Source organism: Anneissia japonica, unplaced genomic scaffold (genome assembly GCF_011630105.1).
Source record: "Anneissia japonica isolate Jap-2015-1 unplaced genomic scaffold, ASM1163010v1 scaffold287965_len1858130_cov191, whole genome shotgun sequence".
NCBI lineage: Eukaryota > Metazoa > Echinodermata > Crinoidea > Comatulida > Comatulidae > Anneissia > Anneissia japonica.
The window spans coordinates 691,402-710,862 of NW_022748342.1; the positions used below are offsets into that span (position 1 = coordinate 691,402).

Here is a 19,461-nt window from a genome sequence, read left to right on the forward strand (position 1 = left end):
TATGTGGTCTCTACAGAGCTCCTACTTTTTTTCTTTTGTTTTTATTATTTTTTGTGATTAAATGAAGGAGAAAGCTCATAAAGATAAATTTTCGAAAGGATGTGCGTAAACACCTTTGCAACTTATGTAGAAGATGAGTAACGTGCATGTTGTGGTATTGTTTGTCAAAATCAGAATGGAAACTTCCAGCTCTGTTGACAGATCAGGCATCCCTTGGGGACAGTGTAAAGCAGGCCAAGGCCAGACCCACGGTGAACCCTAAATTTTTGTAGTGCATGACATGACAAATATTTTACCTGGAGACTTTCCTGCCTTGCTTCAGGAACGGGGAATGGGAAACCAGTGCGAGTAGGAGGGGGAGGTAAGAAGGAAACCCCATCAGTAATTCTCCTTGATTATTCGACTTGAGTAAAGTATATTTGATTAATTTTTGAGTAAATAATAAATCTTGACATGATTGGGAATTAAAATCGCTTCACATCCTCCTCAACTGCTTCATATCACAATTCCCCAAACACAGCTCTCTGAATGGATTAAAATACTTAGAATTTGGTTTCAGTATAATGCTAGCATTTGCCGCTAATCAATGGTGTCCCGAAATAACCCTGCTTCACTGAAAATCCTATTACTTCTAAACACAATGTAATTAAAAAGGTCAGGAATTTTTTACATTCAGCTAGAAAAATTAAATGTTGAGTCAACCAAAAATATATAAAATATGCAGCATTATATTTTGAATGATAACCATACTTCTTGATTGTACTAGAAATTTCACAGTATTTAATGCATCTGATCATATACTCAATATTCACTCAACTCATTCTATAATTATTTATTCCACTTTTATTTCTTCAGTGAAAATCACTAATGGTTTGTGAGCCCTTTGACACATTTAAATGAATCTCAACCACAGAAAAAATATACACTGTTCCATGTATTTACAATTGTATCAAACACATACTGTACAATTTAGAAAGTTCAAAATTGTACATTGTCAAATTACACTACTATTATATTAAAACTATAAATTTATACACACAAGTTTTCATCATGCTAGCAATCATCAGGCTGTGAAAATTTCATATTTTCTAAATTACACTATTAATGTTACAATGGTAATATATTTATTTCTTGGAATGAGATGCAAATAAACATTATTTTATTGTGTCAAAATTTGCTGTCTCTATTTTCTATCTATGTCTTCGAAGTTTTTACATTAGTTTTATGTATTTAAAACAATTTTTTACAAATAAAAGTTCTTATCTTTTGACCAAAACAAAACTTATGTATGTAATTAGGCTGACGAACACTGCATCGGTCGACTGACTTCATTTTTCAGTGGCAGTTGGAGTGGATCATAGAAAACTGCATCACACGACGTGTTGCAGCTCATGGAATTGCCCTGCTGCTGACAAGGTGTGTGTGCTCTGCTTTGAATAGCATTGAAGAAAATTCTGCTATGAATTAATAACTTTATTATAGTTATTTTGTCTCTCTAAGCAAGGGTAACTGAAGATACAGTCTTCAACACCCCACGTTTTTCTTAGTCCCTATGTATGCAACATGTAAACACAAGTTACAGTACTTCTAATCCCGCTTTAAGCCTTGGTGGGAAGCCAGGACCTAATGGATGGAAGCCTAAGCCACCATGCTCACCCAGTTGTATCATTCACAGACCTGTTCACACTGCACATTTCTCGGATTTTTTTCCCTCAAAACAATTAGCGGACCCTGTTTTCATCAACCTGCAAGATACCAAAACCACTAAACATTGAGAATATATTTTTTTTAAATCCAACTTAAATCATTCCTAACTTTTCATATTTTATAACTAATATTACTAGAAGTTGAAATAGTCAGTTTGGATTTAATTATCACTGTCAATCTGTTTAGTCCATATACTGTATATTATTTAACCTTGCTGTATTTCCAATGTCATAATTATTAATGCTGACTTTATTAGATAACAAGACTTTGGGGCACGCCTCTATCGTGGAACCTGAAATATGAATATTTTCCTTAGATTTGCAAAATCAAAAATCCTCTTTAAAGTACTAAAAAAGTGCATAAATAGATTTTTTGTTCTCTGTTAGAGATCGAGACGTTCTGAGTAAGTACTCCGTTTCCATTTTAGCTTTACAAAAACGAAAATTTGCCATCTATACAATTCCTGAAGCTAAATGAAATTCTTTCAAGATTTTTTGTTGTTGGTGATGCTAAAGCCAGAGGTAGAAAGGACCATCTATGATTTCAAAACCACACTGTGAGACATCTGTCACACTATAGGCTATTCTCAAGGGATATATCAAATAGGTGTACATTAATACCTTTGCATCGCGCAGTTTCTGAATGGCATTAACGTCGTTCTTGAGCTTGGACCACCGTTCCTGCATCCTTATCTGCCTCTTGTTCTGGGCTGCAAGCCTATGCATTGAAAAATATCGCATAGAAAGTAAAAAAGCTTTATAAAACTGTGAGCTATATACAAAATGATATGATCGATAGTACAGTGTAACTGAAACCCAGGATTCTACTCAACTGGTCCACTGTCGATGAGAGTAAATTCATTTTAAGCTCTGTTTTGCTTACCTGTCAGCTAGGTAGGCGTCAAACCGCTTTTCAACGGTGACATGAACTGTAAAAGGCAGCGGCTCCTGAATATTTTGCCAAAAACAATCTAGTGACGGGAATGAGCGAAGCTGGAATGCAAATACCGAACTGTCTCCACTGTGTGGCATATACTCCTTGTCAGGATTCAGCAGATTGGCTGTTGAAGACAATATTTAAATCACAGAGCTATTATCAATAAATTAAAGCTGTTTTTGGCCATCTTAAATCACACTCCGAGCCCCAAAGATGGTGAGACGCAGGACAAACATTACTTCCCCTTCTCCACTTTAATTGAAAACCTATTTGTATTTCAAGGTTTGTCCTATCTTATTCAGGGATTGTTTTAGTGCAGACTTTTGATTCTGGCACTGAACTATGAAGGTCATGGTTTAATCTTATCACTTGATATGGTGTCCTTGGCTGTAGGATATTGAGAGGGGCAAAACTTTTAGACAAGTTGTCTTACAATATCCAGTAGAGTAGAGTGGTTTCAAGAGGCTAGGGCACCTAGGAAATGAGTAAACGCTTTATACAGAAATTCCTGTAATGACCTTGGTTCCTCTTAATTTGCTGCTATCTCCAATATCTACCTTTCATGAACAGCATCTGTCCCTCTGCTCCCAATGTTATGCTAGGTGACCATGGCGTGGACAGCTGGTGCGTGACAGGAAGGACCACTTCACATATTGCATTTCCTTTAACTGCGTCATATAACATCACAGCTCCTGTCTTACGCACTGTAACAATCTATGAATGTACAAGAAAACTAATGCTTTAAATATTTCAATCATGCTGTAACATATATATTGTAAACATTTTCTGTAGATTATCTAAATCAGTGATGCAACACCAAGACATGGGGCCCAGGGGTGAAAAAATGTTGAGAGGCCCTTGCATGTCAAGAAAGTATTTGCTTACTTAATCTCCATAGCTAATTTCATGGCTGAAGACTGGTCAGTGTTCACGTTTTACTGTCCTGGGTAGAAGTAAGCAGGGGTTGGAGGCCCCCTTTTAATTAATTTCCCAAAAGCTCACAGGAGTTGCGCCACTGATCTCAAATAATTATGATAAAGCGGATTCATTTGTAGAAAAAATAAAGCTTTGTCTACACTATCAAATTTCATTTAAAAAAAGCGTCACATAAAAATTTGATGGAACATAGAGTTCAACACTTTTTTTTATACAATTTGAAGATATGTGATATGACATCATCGTAGCCATATATGGGCACATCACATTTTTTTGTCACATAAAATTTGATAGTGTAAACATAGCTTAACAATTATAACAATGTTTTTATGAAATGGACTCACTTACCACTTGTGGAAATGAAGGAAACGTCTGAATAAAACTGAACTTTTCAATGTCATAGGCTGACCTGTCAACAATACTGACACTCTCTGTAGTCCGCTTACTCCCACATGTCAGGCTGGTCAGGGAGCCATCGCTGCAACCTACTAGGGCTACGCAGGCGTGTTTAGTGGCATAAGGTGGGAGGCTTGGAGGATCTTCACCAAGCACACTTGGGTTTAAAAAGTTGATGTATGTGACATAACCATGTGATGAAATTTTCTGTACTTTGATAGGAACACCTAGAAATATAAAATAATATATAAAAATAAATACACAATCAGTATATAAACAATGAATTTCAAATTAATATATTATGTAATAATTTTGCAAATGCCATAGGTTAATAATAATACAGTAACATGTATTGATGTTTATCATCATCGTTGTTGTCTTCACCATCTTCTTCAACTTAATAAACCTAAATCAGAAGTACTGTATGGATTGAGATCCTTAGTTGTTGCTGCTCCAGGAATGACCTTTCATCTTTCATTAGTAAAGAGAAATCTCTTGATACCTTCAGACAACGACCTTTTTTTCAGAGAATTAAGCTATGCACAGTTAGCTGGCACTTGAGATTTTATTGGATAGAGCACTTTAAAAATGCTTGTTTATTATTAATATTATTATTATTATTATTATTATTATTATTATTATTATAAATTATTATTATTATTATTGTTATTATTATTATTATTATAATTATTATTGTTATTATTATTATAATTATTATTATTATTATTATTATTATTGTTATTATTATTATTAATATCATCCCCATCATCAACGTCATTATTATCATTAACAATCACACGGCACTTGAGATTTTATTGGATAGAGCACTTTAAAAATGCTTGTTTATTATTATTATTATTATTATTATTATTATTATTATTATTATAAATTATTATTATTATTATTGTTATTATTATTATTATTATTATAATTATTATTGTTATTATTATTATAATTATAATTATTATTATTATTATTATTATTATTATTATTATTATTATTATTGTTATTATTATTATTAATATCATCCCCATCATCAACGTCATTATTATCATTAACAATCACACGGTGCCTGCCAGTAATTATAACAGTAGACATACCATAGGCTTTATCCCACACCAGCAGTGTTCCATCCTGTAGGCCAATACCAAGCAGTGAAGTACAAGGCGTTGTTGACAGTACTGTAATGGGGCTTGAGTGTGGCCACACCAATTCAGGTTTATGTTCTATGTCTAAAAAAAAGAAATGGTTAGCAGAAGACATTTAAGTATACTGTAGTTTAGACATAATGAAGGGTGGATTTGCATGTGTGCTCCAAGTAAAATAAAATGTAAAAACAATGACACATTTTGTGATTGTGTGGTTATTGGCAAAGAAAATATATTTTTTTCCTAATCTTTAATAGAAAGCTAACAACCCACTTAAATCTGTGCCTAATACAAACAATATTCTGATTGGGCGGATGACTGTTAGTGAACTGTAGTAATTTATTTAGCTAGAAAATAACATAGCAATGGATATGTTACTGCACAAAAGTTGATAGTATGCGAATTGCTGTCAAACATGTTTAAAAATCAATCCATTACATATTGACATACATCAGGTTTGTCCTCTTCTTTTATCCTTCTCTAAATTCTTATCGTATTAATGAATTTCCTTTTGTATGGCCTGCCTTTTATCAAACTTCACGTTTAATAACAAATTTGTCTCAGTCAAACAAATGCAGTTAAAAAAAAACTAACTATTGTTAGGAACATACAAAGAAGACATCTTGAAATATGTTATATTAGGATTTAAAATATTAGGATTAAAAAAAATTGTATTATATATGTTCTTATTTTGCTGAAATTGATACCTATTTATTGTACAGTATTATTAATTATTACTAATATATTCTGTAAAATGACAGGCAGTATTCGGGAAAAATAAGTAAATTCTTTCCTATGTTGTATAGGGATATTATATCCCATGCAGTCATTCGCTTGTTAATGAAACAAATCAGTGATCAGCATCTGACTCAAACCCAATTGATTGGAAGCCCACACCAGTCGGCTAAACTGGTGGTAGCCACTGCGTGTGTGCCGAACCGTGGAGATATGTAGGTCTCCGGTTCAATTCCTATCGCTGCTCTCGTGTTTCAACTGGTGGGCTGAAATACAAGTTACGATAGCGCACCGTCTTTTGGATGAGACATTGAAGCCGTTGGTCGTCTGTGCAATATGGCTAAAAGGCATGTCAAAGAAGGCAGTACATTCTTGTGTGTAGATTCTTTGGTAAAGAGTAGGGGATTGTCTCCTGGTGTACTGGCCAATCCACCACCAGAAGGACCACCACTGGAAACAGGTCTTTGGAATTAGTGGACTATCACTGGTGTGATTCACTGAAGTACTCCTATCCTATCCTACTGCTGTGACATATTTTCCCACAAGTTTAATATCCTTTTATTATATATATTTGTCTGAATAAATAATAATGATAAAAATAATTATATAAAATAAAAATAATAAAAATATGCTTAACTAATTAGCATCCCATGTCAAAGCTTTTTTCCCATGTTAATTTTCAAAATTTAATCTGACTTATGAGAGAAGCTAAACAATTTTTTTTCACAAGCTTTATATCATTATTATGCCTATTTGCCTGAATAAATAATGATGATAATTAATAATAATAATAATATAAATAATAATAAAGGTAATGCTACTAATACTTATAACAAAAATTATGACAAAACTATGTTCAAACAATAGAATCCCATTTTAAAGTTTTTTCCCATGTTTTTCAAAATTTAATCTGACTTGTGAGGGAAGCTAAAAAATTTTTCCACAAGCTTTATATCATTATTATGCCTATTCGCCTGAATATAAACAACCACAATAATAACAATGATAATGATAATGATAATAAGTAATAATAATAATAATAATAATAATAATAATAATAATAATAATAATAATAATAATAAAAGTGATGCTACTAATAATTATAACAAAAATAATGATAAAAATATGTTCAAATAATGGTGTCCCATCTCAAAGCTGTAGACAGCATTCTTCTCATGTTTTTAAAAATTCAATCTGACATCAATTATGAGGGAAGCCTAACAATTCTGAAAATAAATAAATGCTTTTTGACAGGTATATTGGGTAAAAACTATTTTGAAAGTTGTGTTAGCAGTTAAATATCTCAACTCTGACATTTTAAAGCAAGTTATCAGATAACTTCTAAAATTCAATGGGAAATGTCAATTGAAATGTGTTATGAAATTCTCACATCAGCCAGAAACAATTACAAGGGCAAGGAATGTACTGACGAACATACCTTATCTGATTACAAAATATAAAATAGGTCGATATGTATGTGCTCTAGTTTAGGCCACTGGGAGGAACTTGGGGCTCAGGGGTCCAATTTTATCAGTGCCACCCCAGCTTCCATTAATGTCTTTTTTGTGTGTGTATTTGCTTGTGGCAGCATTAATTTTGGCTGTAGGCCTACATTATATAGGCTCACTTTTATGTCTCAAGATATATATTTGAGGTTCATTCTAAACGAAAATAATAATTAATTGATTTACTTATGCACTGTCACATATTTCAGTTGGAGTTCTATGACTATTGAAAATGTGAAATCTGATCTTGTCCTCCTGTTATTGGTTGCAATGTAGCATATATGACCCCGACACTGAAGAAAGGTCCACAATCTCCCAGTGTACAGATAGTTCACTTCTTGTTTAGTGTCCGTGTATGTATACAAGTTTGTGATGTGTTGTGTCAGTGAAGTTGATTGCCACCTTCCTGGCAAAAACAGCGTAACTCAACATTTTTGTTCGATTTTAAGATAATATCATTTGGGAGTATATTAAACACTCCTGAATTACCAGTGAAAACGTCAGGTCTCAACAATTAGTAGTTTTTTGAGATAGCAACACTTATCCTTAAGCATGAAACTTAAAGTCAAGTGATTTTCCATGGCAAAACAATGTAACCGAAAATTTACGGGGCAAAACAACTTATATTCAATAAAGATACTTTGTTTTGCCTTGGCATGGAATTCAAAAATTTCAGCAAAATCAATTCGTTGGTAGTGTTGTACATATCAACAATCTTAACAACGGTGTATACACACCCTAGATGTGGTAAATTCAAAATTACATCACACTTGTGGCAATACCGCACCTGACAATTCTCAATGTTACCAAGGTAAAACAATGTATACTTTGAAAATCATTAATAACTTAGTAATATACTAACTGTTGTAATTAAAATTTGACATATAATTCATAATTTCTATTATATCTATGGTGCTACAAAATTTCAGAAGGATACAAAAATGTTTTGCCCAATTGCAAACATGCAAACTTTTTCTCGAAAAGTGAAACTTTCATATTTAACTTTGTTTGCCTCAGAATGGCCGGATAGATGTTTGACGTTGACATCATAATTTCTCCATAATCAAGAGATGTTACAGACCTTTAGTTTGCTTTAGAAGGCTATAATGATAAAGGTTGGTTGAGCCAGACCATGCTACGGCAATGCAGTTTGGACGGCCTGTGTTCGCAGGTGATTCCAACCCAATTGGAAGCATTCTTCCAGCATTTAGGAACACGCACAAGGACTGTGGTCTGTAACTCAGAAAATAATGAACAAGGCTAATTAAAAGCATTGATCAGTTTATCAGCGTTATCAATGTTAAAAATATATTGTGTATTCATACTAGGCTGTCCAACAAAGCAGGATGGACAATTTCAGGCTGTGACCAACAGAGTCTAGAGGCAAAGCCCTAATCGGGGCCCCAGGGCTAATCACCCTGGTGCCTAGAAAAACTGGATAATTTTGGACCATTTTAACCTGTTCTGAGATATTTTAGCTTGTATTGAGTCCAAATTAATAAAAAAAAAAAAACACTCTTCATCAGTGGTCCAAGGATTTGTGGCCTATAAGGGGCTTGGCATGTCTTAAGCCCCTGCCACCGGCTCTCCCCCACCCCCCATTGGTGATGAGATCTGTGCATAAACTTATCTTTTGATTGAAAGACTGAGGCCTCACCGATGAACCAAATGCTTCTATGTAATAGAATTATTTGTTGCTTTATCATAAAAGCTTCCATTATACAAGATTTTCCATTATACAAAGTTTGCAGTACTCATTTGAAATACATTGAGAAACTTTCAATCCAAGATGTACAAAAGTGTTGACAGAATTAGGAAAGCTTAAAGAACAGCCACCCTACTAAACACCAACCTTTGCACTGTCTCATCATCATCTTTGGGCAAACATCTCAGATCTTTTTCATGAAGGTGTTGGAAGACGGTTGTTCTAAGGTCAGAATGTGCCTCTGAGATCAGATGCTTGGTGCCAGATCCAAGTATAGCGCCATCATCAAGCTTACTCAAGGCAACATGAGGTGTACAATTTGGCAATGCTTCATTCACGTAAGACAAAAAAATTGAACATTTTATTTATGATGAATATCATTTGCGATAAATAACCCTTGCATGGTGCCTCACATAGTAGCTTTAATAATTAATAATCACAAAAATCAAATCTTAAAAAGTATACTGAGATAATAGCATAGGACAATTGGTTAAATAATAAACTAGAGGTATTAGTGTATGAATGCATATGGGCTGAACCTCTTTGTTTCTGGCTCTATTCCATTAAGCTTCTCTTCCAGTAAATTACAAATTGCAGCACACTTTAAAGAAAAGAAAAAAAAACCGTTTAGGCTGTAGGTTCTGTGTACAATCCACAATGATTGGTGACACTGCCCTCCTTCTGCCATGGGTCACCAAAGGGAATCAGCCCAAATTTGTGGGGTTCTGCTAGATGCTTAACAGGCAGTAGTATACAGTATCTCAGAGATATGAATGAAGGGGGAGGGTGCTAGCAGGAGAGAAACTTTTTCTGAGGGTGTGATTCCATTCCCTGTCCCATTCCCTTGATAGGATTGCCTCAAGGTTATTGAAATGCAACTGTCAGCTCTGTTTACTTACTCCTACCTGTAAATGGTGGAGGTGGTCGAACTCTTAGAATGTGTGCTGGCTTTGAGAGGTTGCTAATGTTCATAGACTTCACATCTGAAGTCTTTTGGTGCAGCTCTGCTGTAAAGTCCACACTTTGAGCACGGGATAATGGAGTCTAGGGTAAAAGGAATAGTACCATAAGCTATGGGTATATATAATCATTTGTAGCTCATCTTTTGCCAAGGTGCTGGCCATGTAATTATTACTCCTGGTCACTGGATACTGGCAGTTTTCACTCCTCGGAAATTATGCATATGTCTTGGTGCAATACACTATGGAATGATTGCAATGTCTAATATGGGAAAATCATAATAAAAACTGAGAGAAAACAAATGTACAGTGAAGCACTCTCATTCATATCACCAAATAATACTTAACATAGTAATTTCCAGCCAATACTTACTTGATTTCTGCTTGTAGATCTCTCTAATGGCACACCACTAACATGCTCTGAAGGGTCACTCACCTCAATAGGGTGGTCTACTGTTGTATCCTATTCAATGAAATAACATGAGAATGCAGAACAAAAAGTATATTTCTTCTGAAGTATTTCATATTCAAGATTAAGGATTTATTGCTACAAGTACAGTATATGAAATTTTTTTTTTTCTTAGATTAATAAAGACTAAGGAATGGATTTGATTTCATTTTCAGTCGGTTCATTCTTGTGATGAACTGAAAAAAAAACAAAAACTCCAATGCTTTTTCTGAAAACATACTGCATTCTTCTGGGGGAAATATTGCACACACGTTTAATGGTTGAAACGTCTCATTTGAAAGACAGCGTGCAATTGAAATTCTCATTTTCAGCCTTCCAACTGAAACACAAGAAGAGCATCAGATGGAATTGAAGTGAGAACTAAGGTTTTGTAAGGCTCCGAGTCTCCATGGTTCAGAAAGTGGCTACCACTAGTTAAGCCACCTGAGAAAAGCTGATATGTTAACTCTAAAATAATCCTGGAGGTCATATGTTTTTCAATAAAACAAAGTACACACATTTCTGTAACTTCAAAACATTATAATAAGGTGCTACCTTAGCCTTTGCCTGAGCACCTTGCTGTTTTATAGCATTATTGTGGGCTGTGTCCAACTCCTGCAGCCAACTGTCTCTGGGTACTTTGAACACATCAAGCCAAACCTCATCACTCCCTGCGGAAGATATGATACTTAGTAGGTAGAGCAGTATTAGTGAGGTATAACTATGTAAAATGAAACACTGGTAGCACTTTATTAGCTAACTATAATGTTTTATTCACACAAGCTTTTGCCAGCAGTCTATGACTACACCTGATACAAAAGCTTGTGTGAATAAATACGATACTTATAAACAATATGAGGCTTGCCACCCAAAAAACAGAATCAGTGATCAAAAAATGAAAACCGACTTTTTAATACTGTGCTGTATATTCTTATTCTCCACATTGTACTGTAGGCTTTAAAATGATGAGTCATAATGGAATCGACTTACTAAATTGCCAAATTTATGAGTAACAGTATTATGGCTTCTCTGTACTGAAGTATACTCAATGGCGGATCCAGGAATTTGAAATAGAGGGGGCCCAGGGGAGCACTTTCAGAGAAAAGGGTAAATCTATACCACCATAGCCCTACCATGGTTGGGGCTGAGGTAAATAAATTTATGATTTAAAGGCACCGTTAGGCCTAGATGGCCGGAAATGGCACTTTCAGACTTAATGTTTGAATATAATTTTCCATTCCACCCTGCCCCCCCCCCCTACTTATAATTACGGGGTGGGGGGGGGGAATCAGGCCAGCTGAATCTGCCACTGATTCCTATGCCAATTATTCAGTTTAACAATTAGCGACAGTAGGCTGGTCTCGTATATGAAGTGAAATGTAGAAGCAAAATCTTCGTAACAATACACATAATTATTGTTGTCTCTCTAACCTTGCATAGATACAGCAATATAGTCAGCTTCATTTGACAGAATAACACCTGTTGCCATGGTCTTCATCCCATCTTGATCATTCAAGACTCGAAAGAAATGAAGTCCATTGAATGCAAAGAAAAACATTCTCAGTAAACCTGAAAGAATTAATAGGATGGATTCACTGTGTGTATACAGTACTTGATGCTGTAAAAAGGAAATGGTTGTTATAGTGGATATTTGCACGATATAAAAAAATGGATTTTCCAATAAACAAATTGTTCTATCATTAAATCAAGACCAAAAATCCACCCTGTACAACTTCAATGGTACCAAACGCTACTGAGGAAATAAATATTGACTATGGAAGTTAACATTTTTCTATTCTGAATATTTAAATTATTAATAAATAATAATGATGATAGTCAGTATCTATGGGTAAATATTTTATCAACATAATTAATGTTGGCATTACTCTTATCAGATCAATTACTTGGAGTACACAAGACATTCACTAGAATGTATATACATTCATTCCATACATTCCATGTGAAATGTTGGATTATGTCTTGACCTCAGCACATAAGCAGTTGAAACTACAAGATGGCTAATAAATATTAGCAAATGAGAACCTAAATCATCAATGGCTGTGACAAGATACATCTGAACTCCAATGAGTGATATTTCCAGAGTGCTTATATCTGCTTCTTCTTGTTGCCATCTTGCCAAGACAATGTGGTGCGTAGCATCCAACACAGCAAGTCCATTTGGAAGACCAACAAATATATAGCGACCATCTGGACTCTGCTTCAGGCATGTTGTTTGTTCAAGGTCCTTGAAAAAAGATGAGAAACATATTATAATATACGCATTACGAAAGAGTATATAGCCTAGCCTAGGCTATACCGTCCTTGGAATGAACGATTGGCCTATGTATGCTTATCTAGTTTAAGGCTAGTGCTTGCCTAGTAGGGCCTACAAGGCCTAGTTGACCCTAACAATAGGAACACTTATGACTTTAGTTGTTGTTTGTAGGTAGGCCCTAGTAGGCTAATATTAATAATGTTACTTATAAAACAATAAATAAGATTTAATAATAAATATATTAATATTATTAATAGTTTATTATTGTAAATATATATCCCCACCCTACCTGTAATTGAATTGCACATTCATATTGGGGTGGCTTAACGCGAGAAGATTCTTCGATTCTAACATCTTCTCGGATGCTAACTTGCTCCCAGGCCCTGTCAAATATGTGCACCAACAGCTTGTTGATCAATCGAAACGGCTGCGGAAGGCGATCAAGCATCTGATCTGGATCGGTAAGGAAGTCCTCATCATCGCTTGACAAGTTACTAAGAGAATCAGGCGTTATGGACATTAAATTTTTACGAACGTAAACCGGCATTTTCTATCACATGTGTGTAAAATCATGTACATAGAAACACTAAATGCAAACAAACTATAACATAAAAATTCTATCAACAGAGCAGTAGAAAGCTTGATGTTGCTCGGCACCCATAAACAATTAGCAGGTCAAAGGTTACCCACAGGGCCCACTAGTTATAGAGGGCAGCAAACATGTTTTTAAGAATTTATTTCAGAGCACATGTCAATGTTTTGATATACGCAAATAAGGTACGGTCTTACTGGTGACTGGTAGTGTGTTTTTTGTATTCATATTTATTAAAATTAATTTGGCATAATTCTTAGTTTAAAAATAAATTATTTGTTGCAATTGAAAACTAAGCCTAGGCTAGGGGGATCAAGTAGGCTAGGCCTACTAAGATCTTCTTACTTCGGCTAGGGATGATAGGCCTTACCTTAGCCTAAGTTAAGTTAGCCTTACTTTAGTTAGGCCTAGCCTAGGTAGGGTCCGCCAGGCTGGCCATCATGGCAAGGCGGGCTAGGCCCAGGAGGCCAGGCCTAAATTAAGCCTCTTTTGGCCAACCAAGTACGCCAAGGCCTAAGGCCAGAGAGTAAATAGGCCGCTCTAATATCTAGGTCTAGATAGAGTCGGCCAGATTGCAGAAACCCAGATTACCAAGTGGCATTTTGCAGACACAAAAAAACTAAAATCCCAGTTTGCCAAAATCCAGTTTGCCGAAACCCAGTTAAAATTATGCAGTGAAACACCATAAGATTCAGCAAACTGCGTTTCGGCAAACTGGGTTTTAACATGGCATTTTGCCGAACTGAGTTTGCCGACACAAAAAAACTAGAATCCCAGTTTGCCAAAATCCAGTTTGCCGAAACCCAGTTAAAATTATGCAGTGAAACACCATAAGATTCAGCAAACTGCGTTTCGGCAAACTGGGTTTTCATGATTTCGGTGAACTGGATTTGGCAAACTGGCCATAAGACTCAGCAAACTGGGTTTCAACAAACTGGTCAGATCCGGTCGGCCCATGCCCCGTGTCACCCCTTTTGAGTGGTGCCGCCAGGATATGCCCGATTTAGAGCTTAAGTTATCTGACAGGGGTCATACAGTTTTCAGTGGGGGTCAACACGGGCCAGCGGTGTAAGCCTTCGCAGGGTTTATAGAACTTTTTGGGCCATTTAATCAAATGGGAATGTAAACCGTGGATAGAATTTAACATAGAAGACGTTACAGTTCAGTATTTAGTATTACAAAAAATTACCCCAGATACATATTATAGACCCAGGTTTTACCGAAAATAGGCATGTTTAATATGGTTGCTTCACTCTTGGTTATTATCTGTGTTCTCTGGAAAATTCCTTGCAGTGAGAAAGAACAAGCTTGGAATTGGCATCTCCTTGCATGTTATATTCTTTCCTATCACTTTTCCTATATTATGTTGCCTTGTATGTTGGTACATATTCCAGTTCATCCACATGTGATTTTTACCTGATTACCTAGAACATTTAATTCATTTGTACATAAATAATTAGTACAGTTTGCTTACTTTGTATTTAGATGGAAGTAGTGAGTGATGCTTTACTTCAAACTGAATGCATCACCGGAAAAGAGCATATGCTTCTCAGTAAATTCATTGAAGCACTGGGATCTTTGAAAGCTACTGAATCAAAATCAGTTCCACAGCAAACGGACAGCACAGAAGAATATCCTAGTGTGACCAGCAACAATCTGAAGCTATTGCTTTTATCAAATTTAGTTCTGTTGGCAGCTAAATGTGGTGGCGGGTGCAACTCAGCCGAGTCAATCCTAAAGAATCTCATTCAGGAACACAAACTGATAGACATTTTGGTAAGTCACAAACTGATTCACTCATCACCAAAATGATCACCTCACCTCATCATCATTATCATCATCACCACCTTATTAATTATTTATTAATTTGCTTTTTACAGTTCATGTCACCGTTGAAAAGCGCTTTGCCACCGCCTTATTTATTTTATTTTTATTTATTTATTTTTATATGAAACATATTTAATTAGGGTGATCCATATAGCAGAAGCTGATCATACGGATCCTCAACATGTAACAAAACAATTTACTGAAAACATCTTAACTAACAACAATTTAAATTAGAATAAGAATATAAAACATTAATACAAACATTACTACTTAAAATTAAAATAACTAAAAATATAATATGCAGGTTATTGCAACAGCCATAAGAATTAAGTAAGAAATTAAATATAAGCTAAAATATGAATCTTCTATAAGAAAAAAAAAAATATCAAAATATATGATAAAATGAATAAATAAAAAGTCAGAAAAATCGGGTAATAATAATAATTAAAAACAGTGAAAAGGAGATAATGACATGAAAGACAAAGAAAATAAAAACGTGTTTAGTCTAAGAAGTAACAGAATAATAAATATTGTGAATTAAAACAAAAAAATAAATAAAAATAACAATATAAAATTAATATGCAAAAACAAAAAACCGAAGACCTTCGTAATCATCATCATTATCAGCCACATCATTATCATCGTCTTCCTCCATTGCCATCATGATTGTCTAAACACAAACGACATCATCGTGAATGATCATCACCAACAATCGCATGTCATCATCACGATCATTGCTACTAGTGTATTTATTTTATATTGAAATCCTTTCTCATATTTGTTTTTGTCAATTTTCTTTTTGGTGATTGTTTTATTTTTTTACTCCAGTGTAAACAGGGGCGGCGCTAGCGGATGTCCAAGCGGGCAAAGGACCCTCTGTCGGGACCTCTGGACCCCTGCTTCGACCCCCCTGTCTGGGGAATTTCCAGCAAGGTCGTCAGGGGAAAATCAAATCTCAAGCGATGAAAGTACAATTTAAGCATGCCTTACTAAGCTCTCAAATTTTAGGGATTAAAACTGTTTAGTGCGATCAGTGCTACCGTATGTGCAGGGTGTTGTATACTATTACGGTCGTATGGGTTGTAGTGGTGGCACTAGCTCTTCCCCGACAGGAGGACTAGTACTCCAGACAGGGGGACTTTTAACTTGCAATGTTTTCTATCAAATTATCATTTTTAAATAAAGAATCCCATATTAACACAAAATGTTATTATTTTGTTAGTAGTTAGTATCACTCAGACACCACCCTCCCATAAAATACATCAATAATAATTATCACTGCTCACCCAAAGTTAGTTATTGCAAATAATCTTGTTTGAAATAATTTTTTTTTTTTTTCAGATTGACTGTCTTGATAGTAGTGATAGATTTGTTGCATATAGTGCGAGCAAGACTCTTGCCACTTTCATTTGTTCTGTCAAATCCCAGGTAATGTAGACCTAGAGTGTTGACATAATAGTGAAGTTCAAATTATGTAATGAAGTACTGTATTATAATTAGGCATTTTTACCATTAGTAATATGGCATACATTACCTTAATTTTTGAATGCTCCTCATTTGCTCTCCTTCTTCCATGTAACATACTCATATGCACTGTATGAGAGACATTATCAATACATGCTAGCTAACAGGCAAATCTGAACTAACCGCTATGCTATACATTCATTTTGGGCAAATGTTGGGGAGAGGGGTGTGTCAGCAAAATAACATTTACACATGATTACCATAATGATTTGCCTCTCCTTGTCTATTTATTCTAGGTATGATTATAGTAAATAGAACAATATAAATCTACTTGTTTTTATGAGAATTACAATTTGCTTCGCACTGTAGGTATTTGGTGAACTTGCTACTCTTATGGAAATTCTAATGAGGCCATTTCACCACTTAGACTCAAGTGAGGATGAAGATCGAGAATCTAAACACCAAAGAGATTGGTTGGCAGAGAGGACTATCTATCCCTGGGAAGTTGTCACTACTGTGCTTGAAAGAATGTGCATACCAGAGCAAGATAAGGTACAAGTCTGTACGAATCATCATATTGTTCATACTGATATCGGTAAGAAATACATATAATAATAAATAAACAATAATAACAATTAGTAATAAGTAATTATACAACAAGCAACTGTTGCAACACATTGAATTATGTTAATTTTGTTTCATTTGTTTCAAAATGCAAGTTAGTTGCAACGAATCAAATGACTAAGTGATTAAGGCAGGGACGCTGCAACCTACAGCCATAATATCGGCGCTGGTTCGAACAGACTCTTAGGGGTGGAGAAAGTCATTGATCGGGCTACTACTAGTCCACTTGGCATGAACATCTTGTTTGATGGATACCAGTGCTATATAAATCTACACTATTATTATTATTATTATTATTATTATTGTATTAAAGGCCCATATGTCTTCATAAAGTGTTTATGAGAATTAATATACTTATAATCATATGTATTACATAATACTGTATAATCATTATCGTTTTATTAAATTCTAGATGGTGTACTGTATTGCTGTACCACAGTGGTTGAATTACTTGAGAAACCAAAAGAATTGAACACCGTTTTGTACTTGGTAAACTGTGGTCTTCAATCCATGGAAGAAAAAGCAAAAACAAACTGTATGGGTGCTTCACAGCTCTTTGATAATGAAGAGAACCAGCTTATGTCAATTCTATTACTAGTTGAAGCATGTTTAAATTACACAACCATGAAGAAAGATGTAAATTTAATCAAACGTTTAAGTAAATGTGAACATTTTTTTGTCAATATTGTCAAGGTTTTGTACATTTGTTCTGCTCCAGAAGTCTACAAGAAATGTTTAGATTTATTAAACTTGTACCTTATCATTATGAATAAACACCAGGAACTACAATCTACTAGGACTCTCTTAGTTAAACTGATATCTCTGATGATGGGCAACATGCTTGAGCGAGCACCATATCGTGATGATTATGTCGGATTTGGAGGCTCTGTATTCTCTGATTATTCAAACCTTGCTAACGAATACCATCGAGGTGATTTAGAAATGCTTAAGAAGCTTGCAATGCTGGTTGTTACCAGTTGTGAGTTGAGTCAACAACCAAATATGAACATAGTTCCAGATTTGCAAAATGATGCAATTACAAGTTTGAACAAGCTGTCTTGTGAGCTAAATTCCAAATTGGGGTTTACGTCGAAGACTGTCTGTGATTGGTTGTTTCATCTGTATACTGACCAGGACTCCAGTCTCATTGGCATGATGTTTGCACTCCTGAGAGTATATAATTATTGCACATCAGGCAACAGAAATCCACAGGAGTTGTTTGTGAATAAACTAGATCCCCATGAAATATTCCACAGGTTCTTGAGAACAGTTGCATATGACCATAGTGTTCTGTTAGATCTGCTGATTTCAAATGAAACAGAATTCTTAGCTTATTTTGTGCAGTACCTCCATTCATTAATTGACACCTGGTCGGCGTTCATGGACTACCATTCTAGTATAGAGTTAGCAAGTCAAGCTTTAGGAACAACATCCACCGCAGGGCTTGTAGAGGATATGGGCCACCAAGGAAAAGGGAACAGCACAACAAATAATACTGAAATTGCTGACAAACTCTTGAGATCATCACATAAACCAGAAAAGGTTGTTTCAAATCATAGAGAGGATATAAAAAGAGACCATGATGTTAAAGATGCTTTGGAAAATGTCAGTAATTGTAAGAAGCTAAGATTATCTGATAACAGGCAAACTACTGATATTACTGTTGGTAATATGGGTAGTTCCCCTGACAACACCAGCTGTGCTCCTAAAAGTGGCAGACTTTCTTTAGACAATATAGGTACTCACCAGCATGCTGGTGAGCATTTAAAGAGTGGTCATTTGAAAAGTCTGCATCATCACCCTGATAAAGAGGAGAATGATAGTAATAGTGATGATGATGCAGAAGACGGTGGTAGTGATAGTTCAGCTGCTGATGATGATGTTGATGATAGTGAGTTGACTCCTTCATCCTGCACTTTGGACAAAACAATGACTACCCTAATAAGATTACGACTTGCAATTGAGAGACTCATTCGAAGAGACTTATTCCCATTCCGTGCTGTCTCGCTTCTGCGACTATTGGAGGATGTGGAGGGTCTATATGAAAATTAATTAGCTAAGGACAATCAGGGTGAATGTCCTGCATCATGTCCTCCTTAGCCCCAGTTGAGAAAGAGATCTCATAGACCTCAAAATGTTCACAACTTTAATGAAAACCAGATGAACTTTTCTGAGAATAACAATAGTTTTACAAATAAAAACCA

General features: G+C 35.2%; 2 protein-coding genes across 4 annotated transcripts; one reads left to right on the forward strand and one right to left on the reverse strand.

The window, feature by feature from the left end:
* Positions 1 to 919: 919 nt before the first annotated feature.
* LOC117120862 (WD repeat-containing protein 93-like) lies at positions 920 to 13,425 on the reverse strand. Of its 2 annotated transcripts, none has more exons than XM_033265958.1 (14): positions 13,040 to 13,425; positions 12,519 to 12,720; positions 11,907 to 12,044; positions 11,031 to 11,146; positions 10,401 to 10,490; positions 9,974 to 10,112; positions 9,216 to 9,396; positions 8,445 to 8,596; positions 5,076 to 5,207; positions 3,928 to 4,202; positions 3,201 to 3,357; positions 2,590 to 2,767; positions 2,328 to 2,424; positions 920 to 1,745 (listed from the first exon to the last, which is right to left on the reverse strand). In XM_033265958.1, exons 1-14 carry the CDS (start codon positions 13,295 to 13,297, stop codon positions 1,722 to 1,724), a joined length of 2,139 nt encoding a protein of 712 aa, XP_033121849.1. In that variant the 5' UTR covers positions 13,298 to 13,425; the 3' UTR covers positions 920 to 1,721. The 2 variants fall into 2 exon arrangements, with proteins under 2 accessions (XP_033121849.1, XP_033121848.1); XM_033265957.1 differs by having other exon boundaries at positions 8,445 to 8,602.
* A 41-nt stretch (positions 13,426 to 13,466) lies between these two features.
* LOC117120831 lies at positions 13,467 to 19,335 on the forward strand. Of its 2 annotated transcripts, none has more exons than XM_033265915.1 (5): positions 13,467 to 13,527; positions 14,828 to 15,118; positions 16,511 to 16,597; positions 17,003 to 17,228; positions 17,670 to 19,335. In XM_033265915.1, exons 1-5 carry the CDS (start codon positions 13,471 to 13,473, stop codon positions 19,307 to 19,309), a joined length of 2,301 nt encoding a protein of 766 aa, XP_033121806.1. In that variant the 5' UTR covers positions 13,467 to 13,470; the 3' UTR covers positions 19,310 to 19,335. The 2 variants fall into 2 exon arrangements, with proteins under 2 accessions (XP_033121806.1, XP_033121807.1); XM_033265916.1 differs by having other exon boundaries at positions 13,508 to 13,548.
* The last annotated feature ends 126 nt before the right edge of the window (positions 19,336 to 19,461 follow it).